This window comes from Globicephala melas, chromosome 15 (assembly GCF_963455315.2).
Source record: "Globicephala melas chromosome 15, mGloMel1.2, whole genome shotgun sequence".
NCBI classification, from domain to species: Eukaryota; Metazoa; Chordata; class Mammalia; order Artiodactyla; family Delphinidae; genus Globicephala; species Globicephala melas.
Genome location: NC_083328.1, coordinates 35867302 through 35890857, shown reverse-complemented (window position 1 = coordinate 35890857; position 23556 = coordinate 35867302). Strand labels below are relative to the sequence as shown.

Sequence of the window (23556 nt, the reverse complement as noted above, 5' to 3'; positions counted from 1 at the left end):
GGACCCTGGGCTCTTCCTACTGGTGCTTCTCTCCCAGGCGGTCGTGGTTTCCGCCTGTTTCCATGTCAAGTTGACTTCCTAGTTTCTCTCTCTCGCTCTATCTCTCTCTCTCTCTCTCTCAACCAAGCTAAGTAGTGTGGCATCTGTAGGGGATTTATGTGCAGGTGTTCTGTAACTGGAGTGTCTGTAGGGAGGGAAGTACCTGAGAAGTTCGGACAGATGGCTGCCCCCTTGCCTTGTGACAGAGATGTTCATAGCACTGAGACCTGGACGGGTGGCTCTCCGGCTGGCAGGTCCACCCATGACATCCTGCTCACGACTGCCCCACACCCTGGGGTGGCCCGATGCCTGTTTCTGCCTGCACAGTTGATGTGGCATCTGCTCCAAGTGGGCCCTGGTCCAGCTGAGCTGAACGGTCCCTGTGAGCCATCTCCGCTTGTTCGTGGAGCTTGGTGGGACCCCCCCCCCAACCCCACCTTAGGTGAATTTGAAGCACGTTTGTTCTACGAGAATAACCAGGAGCCTCATGTGCTGGGGTCCTTTCACACGTCCTCTTGCATTTGTTTCTTAGTGAGCCTCGTTTGAGTCCTCTATGTCACCCTAAATTCTGTTTCTAAGCCACATTCTAAGACTGGGAGGCACCCGGGGGTCAGGACCCTGAGAGCTGGGTGCTGGTTGAGATCTGAGGGTGGGAATGGCCCAGAGCTCTTGCTTTTCCTTTATTCCCTGTGTGTGCCGGAGGGTTTCCGATCTCCAGGTGTACACAGGGCGTCGTAGGGTCTTATATGGGGAAAGCTAAGTCAGAAGCAGCCAGCACTCCCACACACGTCAGCACAGTTCTGCACATCCGCTGCTTGGACAGGTCTCTGGGCCTCTGTTTCCTCATTTGTAATTGGTGATGTCTAAGGCCTCTTCTAGGTCAAGGATTTGACAAACTGTAGAAAACAAAAGAGAAAAGAGAGCAGAGGTGAAGGTTTTAAAGTGAAACAGAATCACTGAAATGGATAATTTCAGAGTGAAAATTAATTCTAATTATGTTGATTGCAAATGTTTGTGTACAGAAAATTCTGTGCTTTTGCGTTCAGATTTCAAATGGGGAAATTTGACAGAATACATCTTGCGTTTAGCTTGGGACACTCAACCCTTTGCATTTCTAGTCTCCAGTGGCCGTGTGTTTCTCGTGTTCCATTTCCTCGTGTGTTTGTGGAAGTTGGGAATGTGATAGAAAGGAGCCAGGTGCAGGCCTCTCCAGAGAATGCACGGAGCTGGAGTGAGACGTGGCCACAGAATGCATTTCCGTCTCCAGCCTTGCCTGAGAGCCTGACTTCCTCGACCCTTGTTCCTTATGGCCGTTTTCAAGGCCATGTGCACGGTTCTATCAAGGGGGTGGGGGACCCGCCCTGGACCTATGATGTTTCGCCGCGCAGTGCACTCGAATCTGTCTTGAACGTGAGGGCCAGGCACAGGCGAACAGGAGAACCTCAGCGGCCCTGTCAGAGCATTGCCTCCTAACCAGCACCGAGGGCTGAGGCTGCTGGGCTGCTCGGAAGGGAGTGGACGGGTTGGGGCTGTGTGGGTTTCTAATTAGGATCGTCTTCTCTGCCTCTGTCCATGTTGGGACTGCAGGTCAGGGGTCTCCTCAGAGAGCGTGTGACGTGGCCTGTCTTGCCTGCTGCCTCCTCTCAGAGAAGTGACTGCGGGCAAGGTGCTCCTGGCCGTGGCCAGGGCGTTCCCTCTGCAGCACAGGCTCAGGGATGCAGGATTCACAGTTCCCTGGAGCCCAACAGCTCGGCCTCGGAGGCTGGGCCCCCTTGGAGTGGGATTCGGCCAACTTGGGCGTCAGTGAGCCCCCAGCAAACTGTGTGTAACCTGACGGGCATGACCTCCATTAAATATTCAAGAGCTAAGTCCAGCATTTCTCTCTTTTATGCCTTTAAGGTAGATATATATTTTAAAAACCAGCACAAGTAGGTCAAATGCAGATTCAGTGAGAAGTGGGGATAGTCAATAGAGGAAAATGATTTGTCAAGCAAGCAATCTTAATTCTGGCTCTTTTACAAAAAAACCCAAAAACCTCAAGCCTTGCCACTATATAAATGTAGCACACGCTTGTTATATAAATTGAGGAGAGGACAGAGGGAGGGGGGAGAGAGATCCTCGTGTCTTGCTGCCTTTTGTAAGTGTGACCATGCCAAGTGCACATCACAAGGTTCTTCTCCCGTGAGCAGGTGATGGATGGGGTGCTGTTATCGCAGCTGCCAGTGGCCGAGCCTCGGGCGTCCCCTTCCGCTGCTGGTGTGGGTGTCACAGAGACCATTCTCTCTTAGCTTTTGCATAAGTGAGTCTGAGACTTCTGAATTTGGGATGTTTTGGTATTTTCTCTTTTTCTGTGTTCTGTAGTTTTCTTTATTTCTGCCTTAGGATGGAGGCCCCAGGGCCACTTACAAACACAAGCAACATGAGATGCCGAGGGCCCTGGTGCCCGTGTCAGTCGCAGCCTGGTCACAGTCGAGTGTGCAGGCAGCCCTTGCCGGCACGTGTACACTCTCCAGTGCTGCTCGGGCTTAGGTGCTGGAAGACGGTGTTCCTCCAGAGCTCCTGCCTGGGTGCCTCTAAACGAGAGTCAGTCTGCGGTCCTCTGGGCTGTTGTCCAAGATAAAGCCCAGTGGAATTTGGGGGCCCCCGGCACTCCTTGTAGGATGAGAGCGCCGCCCCAACATGCTGCTGCCCAGTCTCTCCTAACCCTAGAGTCTCAGCCTTGTTTGTTTCTTTTTCTTTCTTTCTTTCTTTTTTTTAATTTTGGCTGTGCTGGGTCTTCGTTACTGTGTGTGGGCTTTCTCTAGTTGCAGCGAGCGGGGGCTACTCTTCATTGTGGTGTGCGGGCTTCTCATTGCAATGGCTTCTCTTGTTGCAGAGCATGGGCTCTAGGCATGCAGGCTTCAGTGGTTGCAGCACGCAGGCTCAGTAGTTGTGGCGCACGGGCTTAGTTGCCCCGCAGCATGTGGGATCTTCCCGGACCAGGGATTGAACCTGTGTCCCCTTCACTGGCAGGTGGATTCTTAACCACTGGACCACCAGGGAAGTCCTCGTCCTTGTTTCGTAATGAAGCCCATCAGAGCAAAACAAATCCACGGGAAGAAACTGGGCCAGAGAGCCCTGTGGGGTTCATGGAGGAAGCTGCCATGAAGCCTCCTGAAGTCTGCTTAGCAGTGGCAGGGCTGGAGGGGTGGGCTTGTCACTGCTAGGGGACGGCCACTTGACCTTCAGTATCTTAGGGTCACCCCATGGGCCTGCATTTCCAGGTCTAGGTGGGTGGGTCTTCCCTCCTGGGAGGGAGTGCTAAGGCCACACTGCTGGGGCCAGCGTGGCAGCTGTTGGACTGAGCTTCCTGCCCTCAGCTGGTGACACCACGTGGGAGAAGCATGGGGTGACAAGGGTCCCAACTGAAGCCCATTCCAGCTTCCCCAGTGCCCTGGAGGCTGGCTCAGGCAGCGGGTCCTGGGACACCCAGAGAGCTGGCATGAGATGGGGGGGCGGTGCCCAGCTGTGGGCAGCCAGTGCTCTGGTGCAGGTCTGGATGCCCAGCACCCAGGCCTCTCTTTCTGGGGTGCTCGGCCCCAGCTTTCTAAACCTATGTGTGGATTGAGTGCCCAGGATGGCCTCCTCTAGGTTTTCACACGGGTTTTTAAGATAAGCCACGGACTGTGCGGCGGGGGGTGGGGGGTGGGGAGGGTGTCACTGGAGGCACTGCCGGGGAGGAGGCGTGGAAGGCACAGGCCTCCGAGGGCCCGGCCAGGTGTGTGCTTCAGTCTCCTGGCTCAGTGCTTCCCCATCTCTGTGGCCAGAACATGTGGCTTCCTCTGCCTTGGAATTTGTCCCAGCCCCCAGGACAGGTCACGAGCCCAGCTCTGTCACCTTGAAGAGACGTTGGACTAGACACAGACCGTTAGAGCCAGAAGGGCCCCCGGCCTCTTGGCTGAGTATCTCATTTGACAGATGGGGAAGCTGAGGCCTGGAGAGAGGAGCAATGCGCCTTGAGTAGCTGAGCGTGAGCCTGGACCCCAGGGGTTTGACCTCCGTGCTCCCTCCAGCTGTGGCTCTGTGCCCCCACTCGCCGTGGTGCCAGCTGTCTCCCAGCTGTGCTCCCAGCACCTCCAGGGACCAGTGCCTCTCTTGTTCTCCGGGTGGGCCACCAGGAACGTCTGTTGGTGGATACAAAGCCTGGGTTCCAGACCCTGAGACGCAGGTGGGGTCCTCTTTGCTCTTCCACCCTTGGGCTTGGGCTCCAGTCCAGTTAGCAGCAAACACCTTGGACTCTTCGGCCTTGTTCTGGACGTATCCGTGAGGCTGCTCCTTTTATGAAGGCAAGGGTCCCCACGCAGCGACAAGCCTGCCCCTCCCCTTGGATAGCTGGGTAGTTGAGCACGGAGGCCACTTGCCTTTGAGCACAGGGTATGGGTGGGAGCATGTTGGGGAGGCTGCTGGGGGTGTGCTGTCCCCCCGCCCCTTGCTGCTACCTCTGCATTTGCCAGCCTGGGTGCTGGATCCCCAGTCCCTCCTGGGGAGTCCTCAGCCTCCCGGGGTTAGAGGGCCTCACCTCAGGCACCCTAAGATGGGGCCACGAGCCTGGCCTGGTGTGCGCCGAGCTGAGGGCTGGGCCTGGGTAGGAGTTCCTTCGGAGCATTGGCCACGTGGCCTTTTAGTGAAAAAGCCACCCCTGTTCAGCAGCCTCCCACCCCTGCCCTTCTACGGGTCAGCCTGATGTCTGGAGGCCCAGCCCCATCGCTGGCTCTCCAATGCTCTCCAATGCTCTCCAGTGCTTGGTCTGGGGTCCCTTTGCATCTGGGCGGTGGCCCTCTCACCTGGCCCTGGGCGTGCCACCACCACAGTTTTGTGGGCTCACCTCCTTTCCCTCCTTCTCTGTCCCATCCCCCATCCCTCCAGGCTTTGGAGGCCTGGGTCACTTCCTTTTCCTCTCCTGCCCACTCCCAGTGCTGAGCGAGATACCCAGTGTGTCGGTGGCATGGCCTTGAGCCCCGTCGTGGGGCCTCAGCCCCGTGTGACAAGGGAGGCTCCCTGGGGTGTCCTGAGGGCGGAGAAGAGCCCAGTCCTTGTCTGATCTTTCCTTCTCGACCTTCTGCCAGCTGTCTGTGGAGGTAGCAGTGAGCCGATGAATAATTCCTGAGCTTGGCAATCTGCACTTGTCACACTTGGGCTCTTTTCATCCACAAGGTGCAGGGAAGAGCCCCTGGATTCCATGTTGTGGCAGCTCCATCCTTTTCTTTCCAGACCTCGGCCCCTTTGTAGGAAATGGCGGCTGTTTTTCACCAGTAGGGAGGCTGCTGAAGCATCATTCTTCCTGAAGCCTGTCCCAGGGGTCTTCTGGCCTTGCTTGGAAAAGAGGAGGGGTCTAGGGAGTCTGGAGAAAGGGCTGAGGAGCCAGGCCAGGAGGCAGGATCCCTTGGGACAATATCTGACCAGTGCTTCCTTAGACAAAGTTGGGGGTCTGTGTGTGGTTGGATGCTGCCCTGGGGGACAGGAAGCCCATGGGGGGACCCGGCAGTGGCCTATCGAGGCAGGAGGTTGGGTTGAGCACCCAGGGCCTGTAGGAGAGAGGAAGGGGCAGAGGTGCTCTGGGCTGAGCGGGGCCTGCCCACCCATCAGCGAGGCTCTGGGTCCTGCTGGCCCCACATCCGGATTTGATCTGAGGAGAGCAGATTTTTACAGCTTTGTGGACTCAGGAGGAAACCCTTGAAACCACCAGGTTTATTACACAAAATTCCAGATTTGATGCTTATGAGTGAGAAGGGGGCCCTAACACAGCACTCCGCTTCACAGTTGAGATTCCTCCCAGTGGGAGTGAGCTCTGGGGCCCGTGGGCTCACTATGTCCAAGAGGTTCAGGGGGTTCCGCCTCGCCACCTCCCTGCCAAGATGCCTGATGCCGTGTGCCGTGGGCAGTGAGGGTCCCTAACACTCAGAAAGGCCCTGGCCCTGGGGGCGAAGCAGGGCCTGCCCAGGTGTGGAGGGAGTGCCTTCTGTAGATGGACCCCGGGGGGGCGCTGCTGTGGGGGAGGCCTCCTCGGTGGTCAGCAGTCTCAGGGGAGCTCTAGGGTCACTTGGCAACAGAAAATGAAGCTGTGTTCCATGAGCCTCTGACTACCCAGTCCTGCCCAGCGAGGAGCCCCAAAATGAGCAGCGGCGGCCTGGGTCACGGTGTCTTTCAGATGCTGACCTGTTGGCATCAGTCCCGCTTTTGAGAGCATCCCATGGGGGAAAGTGTGTCAGGTTACTCTTGTGAGACGGTTGCTGAAATGAGAAAAGGATGAACTCGCTCTCAGGAATTATTGGAGCTATGAGGAAAGAGGCCTTGTACACAATCTCCTTGCCTCAGAGTAAATAGGGAGGTCACCTTGACGCAGCAGAGCTTAAACTTGGCTTCACCTGCAGTGGTGACAGATCAGGGTCAACGGCTGCAGGTGGCTGGAAGCAGGCGACACTGCTTAGGGGTTCCCTAAAGAGCCATAAATGCTGATCCTTCCAGTTGTGTGTTAGACACGTACAGCCCACAAGCCTCCAAAACCCCCTTTAGCTGTGGCTGGGCTGCGGGCCAGCTGTGGGAACTGTGCTTTCTTGTCTGGGATTCACCTTGGTGTGTTGTTCTTTGTAGGATGAAACAGGTGCCTATTTAATCGACAGAGACCCTACCTATTTTGGGCCTGTGCTGAACTACCTGAGACACGGAAAGCTGGTCATTAACAAAGACCTTGCCGAGGAAGGTGAGTTGCAGGCAGGACCGGGATCAGGGGGGCCCTCCCTTGCTCTCCAGCTCCATCCCTCACAGATGCTTATCTCAGAGGGAACAGGGCTGCTCGGTGCTGCTTCTTCCCCTTTTCTTCCTCCAGGAAGCTGAGACAATCCAGAGCTGGGTGGGGGCTGGTTGGGACTGCAACCCACTCCCTCCTTCAGGTGTCCGGTTGGTGGTGCCCTGAGGGTGGGGCTCCTCCCTGGGGCCTGCTGCTCTCTGGTTGCCTTGATTCACACAGCTTGGGGCCCGCCACCTCCCAAGGGTCCCCGGTGTCGGTTACCCTGGGTCTGCTCTCCTTCTGGGGCAGCCCTGGCAGAACCCCCTCTGAGTTCTTCCTGCGTTTCCAGATGCCTGCCGTGCTATGGCTCCCAGCTCAGGGTCTGGTCGGTGCTGAGAGCCCAGGGCTCTCTCCCCTTTGCTTGTTGAGCTGAGCCTGCTCCCTCCTTGTCTCCGGGCCCTCTTGCTCCTCCGACTGCGTGTCTGCATCTTCTTTTGCAGTGTCTTTTTCGTGCACACACATGTGTTCTGTGTGTGCAGCTGTACAGTTTTAGGCAAACTGTTCCCAGCATGATTTGCTTAGAAAGCAAATGTGGTACTTGCCACAGATCAAGCCCCTGCTGCCTGGCCTCACTCACCTGTCTTCCGTCAGCCTCAGATGCAGTGCTTTTTTTCGGGAGAAAGGCCCCCACGGGTGCCGTTTCCCATCTGCCCCTCAGAGCACGAGGGGCACCTGGAGCGTCTGGATGGTAGAAGACTGGCCCTTCAGGCCAAAGTGCTTATCCTGAGGCTTCCAGGGCTTATTCACAGCCCCACAGTCCCCACCCCTGGATCCAAAGGGAAGGGTTGATAGGACGTCGCCCCGCATCATCCTGAGATGCACCTCCCTTTGGGGCCTTGAAGAGAGACACGTCTGCCTGGGCGTTGGCTGCCCCACCACCCGCTCTGCTGAGTCCCTGAGACCTCATTAGGCTGCAGCTTGAGGGTCAGACAGAGTCCACGGCTCCGAGCCCCCGGTGCCGCTAGCGCCGGGACCCGCTGTGCAGAGTGCAGACTGGTTGGGATGACCAGGCATGGTGGCAGGAGGCATGCACCTGACCTTCTGGAATACCCATGAGGAGCCCCCGAGGCAGGGCCCCTCCGATCCGCTCTTCAGAGTTACCTGGCCGTTCAGAGCCCCTAAATTGGGGACTTTGCAAACGGCAGGAAAGGGTTCCTAAGTTGGCAGGAGTTCCACAGCTGAGCAGCCTCTCAACCAGCTGTCTTCTGACTGAGTGACACAGGGACCCATGTGAGGTGGCCGCTAGCCCAGGACAGACGGCCGCAGGCTCTGGAGGGGGTCTGTCCGAGAAACGTCCCGGGGGCCTGGCGTGAACTCAGCACCCAGCAGGTCACCTGGAAGGACGCGGGCCAGACGTGCGTCCACAAACGTGTCCTTTCTCCGTGTGCACCCTGGGGGCCCTGAGAGCCAGCGGTGTCTGCAGAGTCTGTAGGATGGCAGGACGGGGGCCGGGGGCTTCCAGTGGGCTGGGCTGAGAACGGGCCACCGGTCCACTGAGGGGCAGAGGCACAACGTTTATTCTTTGATCTGGTGGGAATTATAGTTGTTTTTCTTTATTCTAGGGGTGTTGGAGGAAGCAGAATTTTACAATATCACCTCACTAATAAAACTTGTAAAGGACAAAATTAGAGAACGAGACAGCAGAACATCACAGGTGAGACCGGTGACTAAGGTGCAGGAACCTTCCGAGGCCTGGCATAAAGGCGCGGCTCGCTTCCCTCCCTCCTTGCTGACTGGCTTCCTCTGGAGTTGTCCTGGTGCCTGTGGCCCGCCCTCTGGACACCTCCCGTGGTGCTGTCAGCTGGCGCCCTGGCCGGCACACAGGGCACATGCTTCGGGGGCCCCACTCCAGTGGGGAACGATGAGCAGCTGCTGAGGAGGACGGTCCAGTGAGGGTGAGGAGGGGGCAGAGGGAGAGCAGGAGGCCTCTGTGGGGCTTGAGTGTGTGGCCGTCTCAGGGAGGGCATTGCAGACAGGGCACAGCGAGTGCAAAGGGCCTGTGGTAGCTGAGTACTCAACCCATTCAGAGGGCCAGTGTGGCTGGAGGGACAGCACAGGGGAGTTGGCGGCAAGCTGGGCACAGACGGATGAGGTGGGGGTCCTGTAGGTGTGTGTAGGCACGATGAGAGTTTGGCTTTTACCAGGAAGGAAGGGCTCAGTAGGTACTCTTTGTGCTGGACTGTGTCCCCAATGGTGCAGAGCCCCATGTGGGACCTATTTGCACTTGGCCACGGTCAGCAGTGCCAGGCCCAGCACGGCCACTCTGCTGCCCATTAGGCCAGTGTTGTTTGAGATGGGCTGTGTCTAGCACCTCCCACGAAGGGAGGTACCAGAGGGTCTAGGCATTAGTCTTTGTTGCAGTGCCAGCTCTGCACTTGCTAGTAGAGCGCCAGGCCCTGCCTGGCGGGTTCCCTCTGCCAGGAGGCTGCTGTGAAGTGCGCTTTCTCTCAGAGCTTCATGCCAGACTACATGAAGAGTCTCCATCCACTTAAAACCCTTTCACTGCCCCCCACCCACCCCAGGCTTTCCCGCTGGGCACCCGGCAGGCCCAGAGCTGGAGCTCTTGGCCTTTGTGAAGAGGCTTGCTGACAGCCTGGCCGCTCCAAGTGGCTGGTCAGGGGCCAGGGGAGGGCACATTGGGGTGACGGCATGGGAGGCTGGGACCACCCACCACACAGCTCCCGCCCTCTCCCTGTTGCAGGAGCCACAGGGCCATCGGGACAGCGGGAGGGGCCTGGGGAGGGGGCAGGAGATGTGGCCACGAGCTCCCCAGTCATCTCTGGCCAGTTTGAGGCCTCTTTTCCCTCCGCCCAGCCCCTCTGGTTACGAACCCTGTGACCTGGGCTGGCACCAGCCCTCTGTGCCTGTGTCCCCCCTGCATGGTGGATGTGGGAGAGGCCCCCTCACAGGCTGGCAAGGGGATTAGCAGGCTCAGGCTGAGCAGTGCTCAGTGTCCTCCACTGTTTCACAAATGAAAGCACTTGGGCTGTGTGGTGACCCGTGTACTTCGAGCTGTGACCCTATCACTGACACATTGTGTATCGGCTGGAGCGGCAGCTGTATTAGGACAGGCCTTTGGCCAGTGCTCCCCGCGGTGTTGCCAGAAGCCGAGCTTGGAGCAGAGCTCAGCGAAGGTCGGGTGGGTGAGTGGATCGGAAGATCCACGGGCTCCTGTCTGAGCTGCTGTGCGTGTCTGAGAGCTTTTTTCTGTGAGCAGGGCTGAGGCTGGTCCTGCTTAGCTCTCAAGGCACCCCCTTAGTTTGTGTGGTTCCCCCAAGGCACAGGAATGGCTGTCATCGTGTATTCACATCTAGCCACAGGTGCTCTTGGGATTTCAGGAACATGACTCATTTTATTTTGGAATTCAGAAATGGAAATATTTTTGGAGGTGGATGGGAAAGCAGAAGACGGCAGCTGTTCCAGCATGTTTGTTTTGCTTCTTCAGTGGATGCCTTTGGGGTTTCTTTAGGCATCACGACCTGGGCCCAAGAGGTGGAAGGGAACCGTAGGCCTCCCCTGGGCCTCTGTCGCCTGGGCCCCCGTCGCCATCCCCAATTGGCACGTGGGGCGGGGCTGCGAGGGGGCGGGGCACGGGCGTTGCCCTCACCTGTGGCCCTTCTCACAGGTGCCAGTGAAGCACGTGTACCGTGTGCTCCAGTGTCAGGAGGAGGAGCTCACGCAGATGGTCTCCACCATGTCCGACGGCTGGAAGTTTGAGCAGGTAGAGTACCCCCTGAGCCTGCAGCACAGTGGATCTTTTAATTATAAAGGCCCTGCTCGGGTCCTCAGGTCAGCTGGCCCCCGGGACCAGTAATGAGGTGTTGGGCGGCCTGCAGTTCATGGAAGCATGGGTCCCCATCATGTCTCCAGCACCTCTCACAAGCAGCAGCTGTACCAGTCCTGACTAGATTGGTCACGGGTGATGGGGGGAGCGGCAAGAGTTGTTCTTAGGGTCCCACCTCCCAAGTCTTCTCTCTGCAGTTATTTTTCTTAGTCTAGCCCATTCTTTTGTGGGAGCACTGTTCTGTGTGCTTTTTTCTAACATCTCCGTGTGCGTGTGTGTGTGTGTGTGTGTGTATGTATCCTGAGTGCCTCCTGGCATGACCCCGGCACCCATCCCCTCCCTTGTCCGCCCTGGCCCCTCCTGGCCCTTCTGTGCTGGCCGAGCAGATGGGGCTCCGGCTCCTTTGTGCTGCTGCTGGCATAGATGCCCTTCCCCTTGGGGCTGCTCTGCAGTCCCCCAGCCCTTGATTGGGAAGTGCTGCTGACTCTGGCTCGGCCATGCCCCTCATTTTCCTCAGCTCTGCTTTTGCTAGGATGCCTGTGAGAAGGGGTGAGAGCCAAGTCTCTTCCACCCACCCACCGCCCTCTGTTCACAGCGCTCTGGTGTTTCTGTGGGCATGCTGCCTCTCGTCCTGGGGAACTGTAGCCCATTACCTGTGGGCCTGAGAACACGGCAAGGATGTCCTCTTGAGTGGGCGGTACCTTGCCCACAAGCTCATTGTCGCTGTTTGTGTGTCTTAGGCAGAGACTCTGAGGTTTGGGCTTATGACCCTGCCCGGCCCAAGCCCTGGGCGCTGGTCCTGAAGGGCGGAGACCAGGTCTGTGACCCCAGCCCACCCCCTCTGGCTCCTGAGAGCCTCCTCTGGTGCCAGCTTTCTGTCCACGGTAGGAAATCATGGGGTTCCCTGGCATCCCTCCTAATTAAGGCTACCCTTTCTTATGGGTCTTTTGAAATAATGAATCAGGCTGTAGAATGCTTGGCGTCCTCTTGAAATGTCATGAAAGGCACAGTCGGCACTTGTGTCCCACTCTTCACCCGGAGACGTAGCCAGCAGGGCTGCTCTGATGCCCTGCCCTTGCCCTGGGGCGGGGTTGTGGAGGGTGTCCCGGTGGGGTCCCGTGGTTACATTTGCATTCCTCACTCCCTGACCCCAGCACAGTCACACCAGGCTCACAAAGAAAAGGAAGTCTCCCACCACCCCTCGTTTTGTCCCTTGGTGTGCAGCCCGGAAAAGGGCTGGGGAGACAGGAGCTGCGGTCACTGGTTCAGGATCCGTGAACTAGGTCACCCTCGCTGTGGCTCCTGCGGAAGGGAGAGGGGTTCCCGTGCCTCCTGCATGGGCATATCCTCCCTGAGACCAGCTCAGGGGCTTTGTCCTGAGCTCCTCTGGGAGGATCCCAAACCCCCAGCAAAGAGTAGCTCCTCTCTCCCCAAGTCTCACCCGCTTTGCCCAGTTCCTCCCTTGGGAACGTGCTCCCCCCGTTCATGCCAGAGAAACCCCAGAACCAGGGTCACGTTTGTTCACTTGTCTGCTTCCTAGAAACAGGAGCCAGACTGCAGGGGAAGAGGGGCCAGAGCCTGGGACCCCACGAGGTGGTGGGGCTTAACCCAGAGTTGGCCAGTGGTCAGTGACAAGGCCAGAACCAGGTTCTGAGAGGCTTGCACGCCTCGTGAGGATGTGGTCCCTGGGCAGACCTGATTATGAGTGGCTGCATATGCGCTGCTCCATCTGCACCCAGGGCCGGGCACCCCTGAGGTCCGCAGGTGGCAGGTCTGTCTCTGAGAGGCATTTATGAACCTAGAACAGCCTTCCAGTCTGTTCCTAGAACAGACCTTTTTATTTATTTTTTCCTCCCCGTCCTCAACTCTTTATTTCACTCTCGCTTTGTTAGCCATCTAACCCCCACTGAAAAGCCTAAGGTTTACAAAGAAATTACAAAACAGCATTGCTGCAAAATCAGTCCCATGTTTGGGAAAACAAATACCTGTATGTGTACACAAAACACAAACTCCCTGGACCCCATTCCCCAGCATCCAGAGTGTTATCTCTGGCAGAGACTGTCAGGTGGGCACCCTACCTAGCCTTGGGGGAAGGGTGGGAGGGATGAGTTTCTCAGGGGATCTGATCAGTTCCCTCCATAACCTCTAAAAACCATCCACTTCTCTCCACCAGAGAGACAGGGTGGGCACGCTGGCCCTGGGGCTTTCCTCTTCTTTCCCAGAGCGGCCCGCACCGCTCTGCACACTTCCCTCACTTGGCGGTGCTCACCGTGTCCTTGTCACTGCACGTGGCGCTCCTGCCCCTGGCCTCTCCTCCGTGGGCAGTTCCATCAGTAGAGAAGGCAAAGATGGAGGGCCTTCCAGGCACTGCCTCGATAATTGTGCCACTGATAGCTCACTACAATTTTAGTGCGTTTCTTTTGATTAAACACAGAGTCCCTGGTGGCTCTGGGCTAAGCTGGAGCAGGCAGGTCGGACCTCAGCTCCTGTGTGGTGACCTGGAGGCCCAGGGATGCAGGGCCATGGGCGTGGACACACCCAGACTGAGATTGCGGCTGAGGCGTGGGAAGCCACAGCCCCGGCATTTCTCCCTGAGCCTGTCGGAGCTGCTGCGTCCCTCCTATGCCCCTTCGCAGTCAGTAGCCCCAGTGAGAGGAAGGCTTGGTCCTGGCTTCCCTGGGGAGGGACTCGCCCTCACATGTGTGTGGGCGTGTGCTCACACTCGTGTGTTCAGAGCTCGTGCGGAGGGCACAACTTATGGGCAGAGCAGAGTGCCACCGCCCTGCTGCCTGCTCTCGGGCCCGGCCCGCTTGATGCCCACTCCAGCGTTGCATTCCCCTCCCCGGGTCACTCAGCGTCCCCTGGACCCAGCCAGGAACCTGAGAGGAGCTTGGACGTGCTGGCACAGGAGGCCTGTCCTGCACGTGGTGTGTGTGTACGGGTGCATCTGAGCTTGAGTGTTGGTGTTCAGGAACTTTATTTTCAGTAAGTTCGTTAAAAGTCTCTTGGTTGAATCCTGTCCCTTAGCTTCCCTGAGCATCGGCCGTCTTTGCCGGGGGTCTTTGCAGGCTGTTTCCCTCCTGGTGGGGGGCTGGTCTTGAGCCAGGTGTGTGAGGCTCTCTGCCCACATCCCACTGGCCTTCTCTCCTCCCAGCTGGTCAGCATTGGCTCTTCCTACAACTACGGGAGTGAAGACCAGGCCGAGTTCCTCTGCGTGGTCTCCAAGGAGCTGCACAACTCCCCGTATGGCACGACCAGTGAGCCCAGTGAGAAGGCCAAGGTGGGTGAGGCTGCGGCCCGAGTGCCCTCTGCAGGGCTGGGTTTCTCTCCTTTGCTGTGTTGTTTCTTACTGTCGTCGCGGCGCTCCTGGCCATGCAGGCTTCCTGGCGGCCTGCTCGCCTCATGCTGCTTGTCCATCATCACATAATTCTCGCCTGGCATATCAGAAGCAGAGTCCTGGAAGAGAGGACACGGACGTCCACGGGACGCGAGTGGTGGAGCGCGGGGTTGTTGAACATGCTGCGGCTCCCACAGCCCAGGCCTTCCGCCCTCACCTCTTCTAACCCGCTAGCCTGCTCCTGGAAGTGTTGCTGTCTTCCAGTTCTGCTGGTGGGGGCTATGCTTCTGAGTGATGCCACTGTGGGCTGTTTTCCTGGGTACTGGGGACGTCGAGGCTGGAGGGCAGAGCCTCCTGGTGGCACCTGCCTCGGATACACCCATCCCAGGCTTGGGAGTCGTGCTGGTTTGTAAACGGAGCAGATCTGGCAGGTTGTGTGATTTTGAGACTCCACGGAGTGTTGCCTTGGCCTGGCACAGGCCAGTTCCTGTTGAACTGTACCGGCTCCCTGCTGGACGTCTGGCCCTTTTGTCTCCCAAGGAGCGCAAGGGCAGCCTTGTGGCAGGGAGCAGCTGCTACCCTTGCCTGCAGGTGACAGGTTCTAGTGGCATCTCCTCTGGGCTTGTTCCTGAGGTTGGTGACTCCAGATGTGTCTGTCCTTGCAGAGTCCAGCATCAGCCTGGGCAGGACTTCTGGACCTTCAAGCCAGGTGGTGCCTGGACAGCCCCATAGCCGGCTCTGAGGGGATCCAGGGGCTCTGTGGCAGCCAGCCTGTGTGTCCTGGGCCCACAGGCGGCCCTGGGGGAAGGCTCTGGCATGCTGTCAGAGGGTGTTTTGAGTGAGTGTGGACAAGGCCAGCGAGGTTTTAACTGATGACATTAAACTGGGGGCTCCAGGCCTTCCTCACACTCTTGGCTGGTGCCACCCTGGCTGCTACCTGCCTAGAACTGCCCCTGTGAGCCTTTCAGGGTCTTCCTTGGAGGCATGGGCTTGGAAATGGATGGCAGATTCACCTCGCCCGCTGGTCCTCCCGCGGTGGCCATCCTCCACTGGTGCTCGAGGCAGCTCTTTCACCCCAGCACGACTGGGCAGTTGTCCAGGCCCTGGGGCCTCCAGAGTCCTCACATCCTGCCCCCCCACCCCACCCCCAACCCCTGGCCTGCAAGGGTGCCTGCAGCTGCAAGTGCAGGGTCCGGGCTGTTCCGCCACTGCCCAGGACAGGCTGTCGTGGGGGTTGGTGCAGGTCCCCGCAATGGGCCGGGAGCAAAGGGGTTCTGGTGCCATGCCTGGGGACGTGCTTCCTGTTGAGTCAGGGTAGGAGGCAACCCCACTTCCCGGAGCCCCCAGCCTCACGAGGAGCCATACCTCTGAGCATTTGCAGGGCTCTTTTGCAAGTTGTCTTATTTTTAGAAACTTTTATTTCTGAACTTGAAAAATTCTCATAGCCAAGTTCTCCAGGGCAACTGCCTGAGCTCATGTCCCTCAGGTGGCTTTTCAGCTGCAGAAGGGATGCGTTTGTGCTGACAGAACTCCACTCATGACCCCAAATCCCTTTGCCATTGAAAGTGCGGCCCTATTTCTCTCTCCAGAAATACCTGGCTCTGGAGTGTGGCAGCAACAGCGGCTTCTAAACTGGGGCCGTGGCAGGAGCTCCCCAGGAGGTGGAGCACAGCCAGGGCCTCTGTAAGCCATGGAAAAGTGTTGAGGCCGGATTGGGGGTCACGATCTGGGGACACCTGTGCACAGCCTGGTTGGAGCAGTACTTCATGTTCTGAGGACACTGGGTCCACTACTGTGGACCTGCTCATTGGGTGCCCACAGCACGGGCCAGACACACACGCACGCGCGCGCGCACACACACACACACACACACACACACACGTCTTGAGGTGGAAGTGGCAGGAGAGAGCGGGTGGGGGTCGGGCAACTCAGCGAGGGGACCAGTACACTGAGAGCGGCCACCAGCAGCCCCAGCTTCAGGGGCTTCCCAAACCACTCTCCTACTCCATGATCTGCTGGGAGGACTCAGAACTCACTGCTGGCTGTTCTGCTCAAAGTTACAGTTTATTACAGGAAGTACAAAGAGGGGGGATTTCAAACTTGCCAGGGGAGGGTGTGTGGGGCAGAGGCCAGGAAGTATGCCAGATGTGGAGCTCATGTCGCAGAGGTGCTCCTCGTGCAGTCAGGATGCATGGCACCGTGCACAGAGCACCGCCCACCAGGGGTGCCCCGCCAGCCTCCGTGTGCAGAGATGTTACTGGGCTCAGTCACGTAGGCATGATTGATCCATTGATCAACAGTTGATCACCCATGTGCTTGATTGCAGTCTCCAGTCCCCCAGCCAACTGACCCCCCCCCATCACATGGTCAGACTGGTGTGTCCTGGAGGTCGTGACCTCCCAGGAGCTGAGGGCAAAGGCCAGACCTCTGTTTGGGCAAGGTTCAGTTTTTCACAACACAGAGGGAAGGAAAACTCTGGAACTTCGGGAGTGCTGGGGCCCAGGGACGTCGTGCTTCCCCCCACAGTGTGATCTGGACGAGGCTGGCCTGTAGTTCACCGCACAGCACAACTTTAGGTCCATCCCTGAGCGCCGTGCTCTCTGCTGTCCTGTGGAGACCTGGCCTGTCTGGGTGGGCTTCCCTCTGCTGCCTCCCGCCTCGCCCTACACTGACGGTCCCTCTCTTCTTCTCCTCCCTGCCGCCTGCCGGTGCCGAGCCAGAGTGACGACGAGGACACGGGTCACGAAGGGAATGACTCAGATTAAGTGTAAATGTCATGGTGAGCCTGCGCCCTTGAAACTGACCACCTACCTTAGTCTCCTTGATCCCAGACCCTCCTCCGCTGCGTCTGTCTCATGCCTGTAGTTGACAGAGAACCTTCCATGATAGATGCCAGCGCATAGATCTGCACTGGAGCCAGTCTGTCTCGGGGCGGGGCTGTCTGTCCCCTTGAGGATGCCCGTGTGGGTGGGGTTGGGACCTTGGCTGAGGCACCTCCGCGCTGTGTGTGTCAGGCTTGGGAAGGGCCTCCTTGCCATGGGTGCCAGCAGCAGGGACGTGGGCCTGCGCCCCCTAGGGACACGCAGCCCCCAGCCCGCCAGTCTCCCCACCGTCACCAGTCTACCCACAGGCTCAGGGCCAAGGAGTCGGAGCTTGTGCCACAGAGAGTGGGCCCTGATCCCGACACCAAAGCCTGTGGCAGCCCTACTCCCTCATGCCTCAGACTAGGGGTGCTGGTGGAGAGGAGTCTGTGGGGACCCTCCTTCTGTTTGCCCTGTCATGGGAGGCTCCGTGGACGCCCCCTCAGCCCCTCGCTGCTCCTCAAGTCCCTGCTGCCTCCTGGCCCTTCTTGTTGTCGAAAATTTGTGGCTCAGCCAGGATCCCATCAGCAGGGAGCGCCTCGTCTGCTCCCTTGCGTTGCACAGGGGAGATTGAGGCCCAGAGAGGGCAGGGCACAGGTGTCATGCAGGGGTTCCCCGCCAAGCCCTGCAGGTGAGGAGCTTGGGAAGAGCCTGTGGCCAGCCACGTGCTGAGAGGCCAACATCTGACTATGAGTCTGGTCTGGGAACGCAGACCAAGAATGGCTTTTGCATTTTTAGTGGTTATTTTTCTGGTGATTATATGAGTGCATAATATCCTCAGCTTTACCTCTTGACTTGGAAATCCTGAAGTATTTACTACCTAGCCCTTTAAGGAAAGGTTTGCTGGGCCCTGGTCTGGACCACTGCCGTCCAGGGCATGTGCAACACGAGCTCCATCTGTTGTTTTAAACTTTCTAGCAGCCACGTTAAGAAAGTAAAAAGATGCGTGAAATTGATGCTGATACTGTTAGCCCATTACATGCATAATATTGTCATTTCAACCTAAAAAATCACTGACATATTTTACTTTGCTCTTCTCTAAGTCTTTGAAATCAGGCGGTAGTTTGCATTTGTGGCCCGTCTCGGTTTGGAGTGACTGCACCTTAGGGGCTCAGCTTGACTTTGGCGTGGCCTGATGGTCAACTGTGGTAGGAGCCAGGGACACGGGGTGGGGTGGGGGGGCAGGGACAGAGGAGCCAACCTCCAGGAGGAGGGGCTTCTTTCAGCAGCACTGCCCACCCCCTACCCCCAGTTACAGACTTCACATCTGCTGGCAGGAGCCGCTTCAGTGGCCCTGACTGCCAGGGTCTGGGCTGTGGGAGGGGCGAGGTGAGCTGATGGCAGGGCAGCCCTGGAGTGGCCCTGGCCCCTGGGCCCGCTGGGTTGGGGTGGGGGGCGGGGGTGCCATGTGCCATGCACAGCCTGCTCAGTCCCTGTGGCCCAGCTCAGGCCTTCTTGTGGGCGGCAGCCCAAGTGAGAGCTCCTTCCAGGGCAGACGGGCCGTGACCGTCACAGGTCCCAGGAGGGGTCTTCTGTCCTTGTTAGGAGATAGTCACTGGGGCTCTGGCTCTGGCAGGGCAGCCCCTCCTGTGCTGTCACCTTGCTCCCAGGCCGCGTGGTAGTTACGTGGGCCTTGTCCTTTCCACCACTGAGGCCTGTGAACTCGGACGCCGTCTGCTCTGCTGGGCTCCCACTGAGTGAGCAGCTCTCGGCTTCATGGCCCCCCAAACTCCAGCTTTCCCTGCAAACAGCCACGATGATAGGGTGGCAGACCTTCTTGGGGCTGGGACTAGCACCAAGGGGGCCAGAGGGTCCTCTAGGGCTGAGTGGGGACCCACCCTCACCCCAAGTCACGTCCTCAGACCATGTCCCTCCGACAGGGGCCTCCTGGGCTTTCCCAGTGAGCGGGCGAGTGCTGCTGAGCTTAGGGGCTTGTCCTTGTCTGGCCTGAGGAGGGGCCTTCAGCCTGGGGTGCTGTTCCCCCAGCACAGTGGAAGGTGCACCTACTGGGGAATGGGCAGCGGGCAAGAGGGTGTGCTTCCTGGACGGCCTCGGAGCTGTCAGAGAGAGAGGGACAGGCCTGGGGAACCACAGGGATGGGGGGGCGTCAGGGGACAGCCTGGAGAGCTTGGGCTTCTCTTAAGTCATTTGAACAAGCCCTCGGGGGACGTGAGAGATGGGCCGTGTGGTTCTGGACAGCCGCCCTGACAGTGAGCAGGAGTCAGGGCCGGTGGCCACTGGCCATGAACCTGAGAAGTCTGCCTGTGCCCGCAGGGCCTCACTCTGGCTGGTCATCCGTGTGAGCTGGGCCTGGCACGAGCAGGACGGGCCCCTTCCAGGCATGTCCCCACGTTGCACCGGGTCCAGGGCTCAGCAACACACAGTGTCCTCTGGCCCGTATCTCTCTTAGCTCTGAAATTCAAGTGGAAAATGCCCCCGGGAGGCCACTCTCGCTGCCAGTGGGATCGCAAGGAGGGTCATCTTACAGCGCTGGCCTGGGCATGGTTGGGCTTGGCCGGGACGCGTGGCCTTTCTGTCCTGGTTACTTGATGCTCAGTAGCCACGCTTGACGTGTCGAAACAGCACACTTTGCCAGCTCCAAAGTCTCCCCTGGCTCCCATGGGGTTGTGGCCTTGAGGAGCTCGCAGCTTGATTTGGGGGAAGATGGGAGGCATGGATGGTTCCAGTGGCGAGGAAGGCCGGGTGGGGGCGCTGCTCTGGCTCCGAGGTGCTGAGGAGGAGTGGGAGGGAGAGGCTCAAGCATGGCGGCCGAGGGCTGGCAGGGTCCCCCAGTGGGGTCAGGTGTGTGTCCCAGAGAGTCCTGTCTGGCTGTAGCAAGGAGGCGGCTGGCACCCTCAAGGAGGGTGGTCCATTTACAGAAGATGTGACCCCAGCCAGGCAGTGTGGGGAGCAAGTTGGCACGTATGGATGTGGGGGTGACGGCAATCCCAGGGGCCCAGGTTTCTGGGTGTGTGGCTGCAGGGTGGAAGGGACGTGGTTTATGATGGGGCATGGAAGAAAGAAGAGGGTCAGGTTGGGCTGGCGGCCCAGGGGCCCTGGTTGCACACATGTGTCTTCTGCCCGGGATCAAGCTGGGCTGGAGAGAAAATCAGGAGTCGGTGGGCAGTTAAACCGCCAGGTGGGCTTTGGCACCCTTGGGAGCAGGGAGCCTCCCATCCTCAGGAGGCCATTGAGAGAGATGCTGCCCAGAAGTCCTTGGGGCCTCAATGAGGAGTCATCCCCCCGGAGCCCTGCCGCATGTCTCAGGAGGCCCGGGAGGCGCCGGGTTGAGGACAGGTCTGCTGCTGCCTCCCAGGCGTGGTTGCTCGGTGGTTTCTCGCAGCCTCCACAGGTTCACTACTTCCCAGGCATGGTGATGTCAGGCTCGGGTGGAGAGGTGGAGAGCTGGGAGGCCTGCCCCTTGTGTGCGGCCTGGAGGTGGGCAAGCTAGGCCTGCACAACGGGGTCCCCGTTCTCGGACCCTGGCCTGCGGTGGGCTCCACCCCCAAGCAGGGCACTTGGCCTCAGGGCCGTGAAGCTCCCGGCTGCAGGCTGCCTTTCCATTCAGGGCCTGAGTCCTCATTGTCTGCATTTGGCATTTTCAGATTTTGCAAGAACGGGGTTCAAGGATGTGAGGAACACAGTGTTGACAACTGAAGAGACGTTTTACCTTTTCCCAAGATGCAATGATCTGCCATGTCGAGGAAGCTTGGCCGTGAGAAGAAACCTGCTTTTGACAATTTCTCTAGAGATCTGGGTGTGAATCCTTTTTTTGCCTCTGAGGTGGGTGGTGAGAGACAGGACCAGCTGTCCGAGGCCGGGCGTCGCCACTCAGAGGCGGCATGCTGCCTGGGCGGGCGTCTCTGTAGGGCCCTCCGCTTGGTTTTCACAAGTGCCGCTCGGGCCTGAGGCAGGGCGCTCCTGACTGACCCTTTAATCACCGAAGATCATTTAAAGGACAGCGTTCTTGGTGCTACATAAACAGTCTGTAACAGAGCCTGGGCCTCGCTGGTAGGAAGTGGCCGCAGCACCACAGCCCTGGGCTCTGGGTGCCTGCTGGTCACCCTGGCATGCACCAGGCCCTCTTCCTCAGGGCAGGGGGTCTGCTGTGCCTCCCAGACATGACCGGTTGGTGGTTTCTCCCAGCCTCCACGTGTTCACTACTTCCCGGTCCTCCTTCAGAGCTGGGCTCCACTGGCCTGATCCGGCCTGGCACAGTCAAGGCTTCTCCATTTGTAGTTTCCAGGCGAGAGACCTTTGCATCCTTTCTTTCCAATTGTGGATAGACAACCCAGTGCTTTCACTTCTTAGAAATGCCTAAAAGTGCTGCTGCTTTTTGGGCTGATCTGTTAAGTCATGTAAAGGGAGGTACAAGTTTTGCCTCGTCTGACCCACCTTGGGGCTCAGGGGGAGCTGGCGCCCATCAGTGCCTTGGTCTCGCCTGGGATGGAGGTCGGGGCGGGAAGCCTGTCCACCCGGCTTCTGGAGCTGAAACTCCAGGTCACATTGGAAATTGGATGTTTACAGCACATCACAAACATCTCTCTCTCTCGCCGGCTCTCTCGTGTAACTATGCAGTTCTCTCTGACGTTTCTGGGGCGGTGGGGACACAGGCTGCACGGGCCCTGCCCCCTGACGTGACGGAGCTACCGGGATTCCTTTGAAAACCGCTGTCCGCATGCTTTGAGAACAGACCTTCCTCAGCTGGTCGTGGGTCCTGTCCATCTGGGGGGCCTGGCCGGGCAGGCGGCTCTGCCACCTGACCTCCAGCTTCCAGGGGAGCTGTGCCTACCGACCGCTGGCTGGTTCCAGACGCTTCCAGAGGCTTCTTGCCTGTGCCCTCTTCTCCTTTGCCAATATTACCTGATGAACCAAGTTCTCCAGCACCTAGGACTTACCTCCTCCTCCTTTTGTAAGGTCTGTTGTATGTTGTTAAATGTTTGGCTTCATCCGTTTATAGCAATCTTTCTGTAGGACACACTTGGCCCTGGTGACCTGTCCTCCCGGTGGAGCGCGCGGGGGCTGGGCAGCCCCTCCTTGGCCTCGGGGTGTACCAGTGGGGCGCTGCTGGCCATTTAGCGTTGTTTGATTTGTGACCTTGACGTAATAGATAGGCTTGTGGGTTTTTTTTTTAATTTAAAGATATTAAGACTTAATTCACTAAAATTTATTGTAAGGGGATATTTATACTTTTGTACTTTTTTAGGTATCCGTATTTTATCAGCTTACAGTTTAATGCCTAAGTTTCCCCTGAAAATAGCAAATAAAATTGTGTATTTATGAATGAGCAGAACAACTGTTAGTGTCTTAAAATGCACGGAAGAGCCACTACTGCAGAAGCGCCGCCTTGGGCTCGCGACAGCCCCGGGCCTGCCGCCTGTGTCACTGTCCAGCCTGGGGCTGGCAGGTTAGAGCAGCACAGGCCTGTCTCCCCGCCTTGGCTGGACCAGCCCCCGGCCCTCACCCATCATCTCTTGATGGTATCGTGCCCCCATCCCTTGGGCCAAGGAGATCATCTTCAAGAGACTTTTTTAAAAGTACGGATGCCTCGTTGCATCAAGCGTGTGCACCTGTCTTGTCTCTTTCCCTGGCCAGAAGCACCAGCTTCAGAGAAATTTCTCTGAAATTCCTTGGGCCCGCACCCCCCACAGCCACTCTGGCTCCCCCTGGTGGTGGCTCTTCAGAAACTCCCGGGACGCCAAGGCTTTGAGGAAATTCCCATTCCACGTGTTCCCTGGAGAGCTCTGGCTCCCAGAGGTTGGGTAGGATGTCTTTGACCCCGAGATGCCGGAGTCTCCTGCAACCCAAACTCTCAGCCTTCTTGGAGTGTCTGTCGTGTTTCCAGGGCTGGCGTCTGTGAGCAGAGGCAGTGCCGCTCTGGCGCCTTTGGACTGAGCCGTGCTTCCCTGAGACAAACTGCAAATCAGGACGCTGGTGTACAGTCCCTGGGTCGGGACGGTGTCTCTGGTTTGGGGGGGGGGGCTTTGATTTGCACCCCTGCCTGCTCCAGGTGTTGGCATCAGGACCATGGCTGACCCCTGATCCTTGAGGCCAGAAGGGGTCAGGGGTCCTGGAGTCCTGGCCCAGTGGTTTTCCTTCTTGGGGCTCCCACAGGCTGATCCTAAGCGTGCAGTATGGTGTGTGTGCACATGGATTTCCAGGCTCGGTTGTGGCCCCCTCCTGTGGCTTCACCTGCTGGCTGCTCTGGTTGCTGCAAGGTGGGCCCTGCCCTGGGCTGAGCCCCGCTCCCTCTGCCCGCCACGGCTTAGTGGTCTGTGCCAGCCGGCTATCACTCCAAAGCCTTCTCCCTGCAGCCGGCGGGGCCCTGGTGGGGCCCCCACCCACCAGGCAGTGGCCCTGAGGCGCTGCTTGGGGGCAGCAAAAGTTGTGTCTGAGTGGCGCCCCACCCAGGTGGGAGAGGGGACCCGTGACAGCTGGGGGCACTTCTCTCCTTCCCCTTCACAGCACTGAGCGCACTGTGAACAGTGTGAATAAAACCTGCTTCCCTTTAAACCCTTAGTCTCTGCACGAGTGTGTCCCTTCCCCTCCTGCAGCTGTCTCTTTGAGTGTCCACCCTGGGTTTAGGGAGCCCAGGGCGTGGGGGATCTGTGCCCTAGGGTCGCACACTGGCCACCGCCTGGGACCCACCCAGGACCCTAGCCTCGCTCTCCTAGCCCGGCTGGGTGGGGCGTCACTAGGGAGCACTGGG

At 58.5% G+C, this 23556-nt stretch overlaps 1 protein-coding gene across 5 annotated transcripts in view; it reads left to right on the top strand.

Annotated features, from left to right (window-relative positions):
- The window catches only part of KCTD5 (potassium channel tetramerization domain containing 5), a 44662-nt gene that overhangs the window by 5561 nt on the left and 15545 nt on the right, over positions 1 to 23556 (top strand). For 2 of the 5 annotated variants that reach the window (XR_009558963.2, XM_060284390.2), the window contains exons 2-5: positions 6670 to 6778; positions 8428 to 8519; positions 10491 to 10586; positions 13804 to 13929. Coding sequence is in view for 4 of the 5 variants with exons in the window: in XM_060284390.2 (XP_060140373.1) it covers positions 6670 to 6778; positions 8428 to 8519; positions 10491 to 10586; positions 13804 to 13929 (423 nt within the window). In the remaining variant the exon portion in view is untranslated. Of the gene's footprint in view, positions 1 to 6669; positions 6779 to 8427; positions 8520 to 10490; positions 10587 to 13803; positions 13930 to 16706; positions 16766 to 20452; positions 22133 to 23556 lie in introns of those variants that run through there. The other 3 variants (XM_060284389.2, XM_030848398.3, XM_030848399.3) reach the window with 3 other exon arrangements.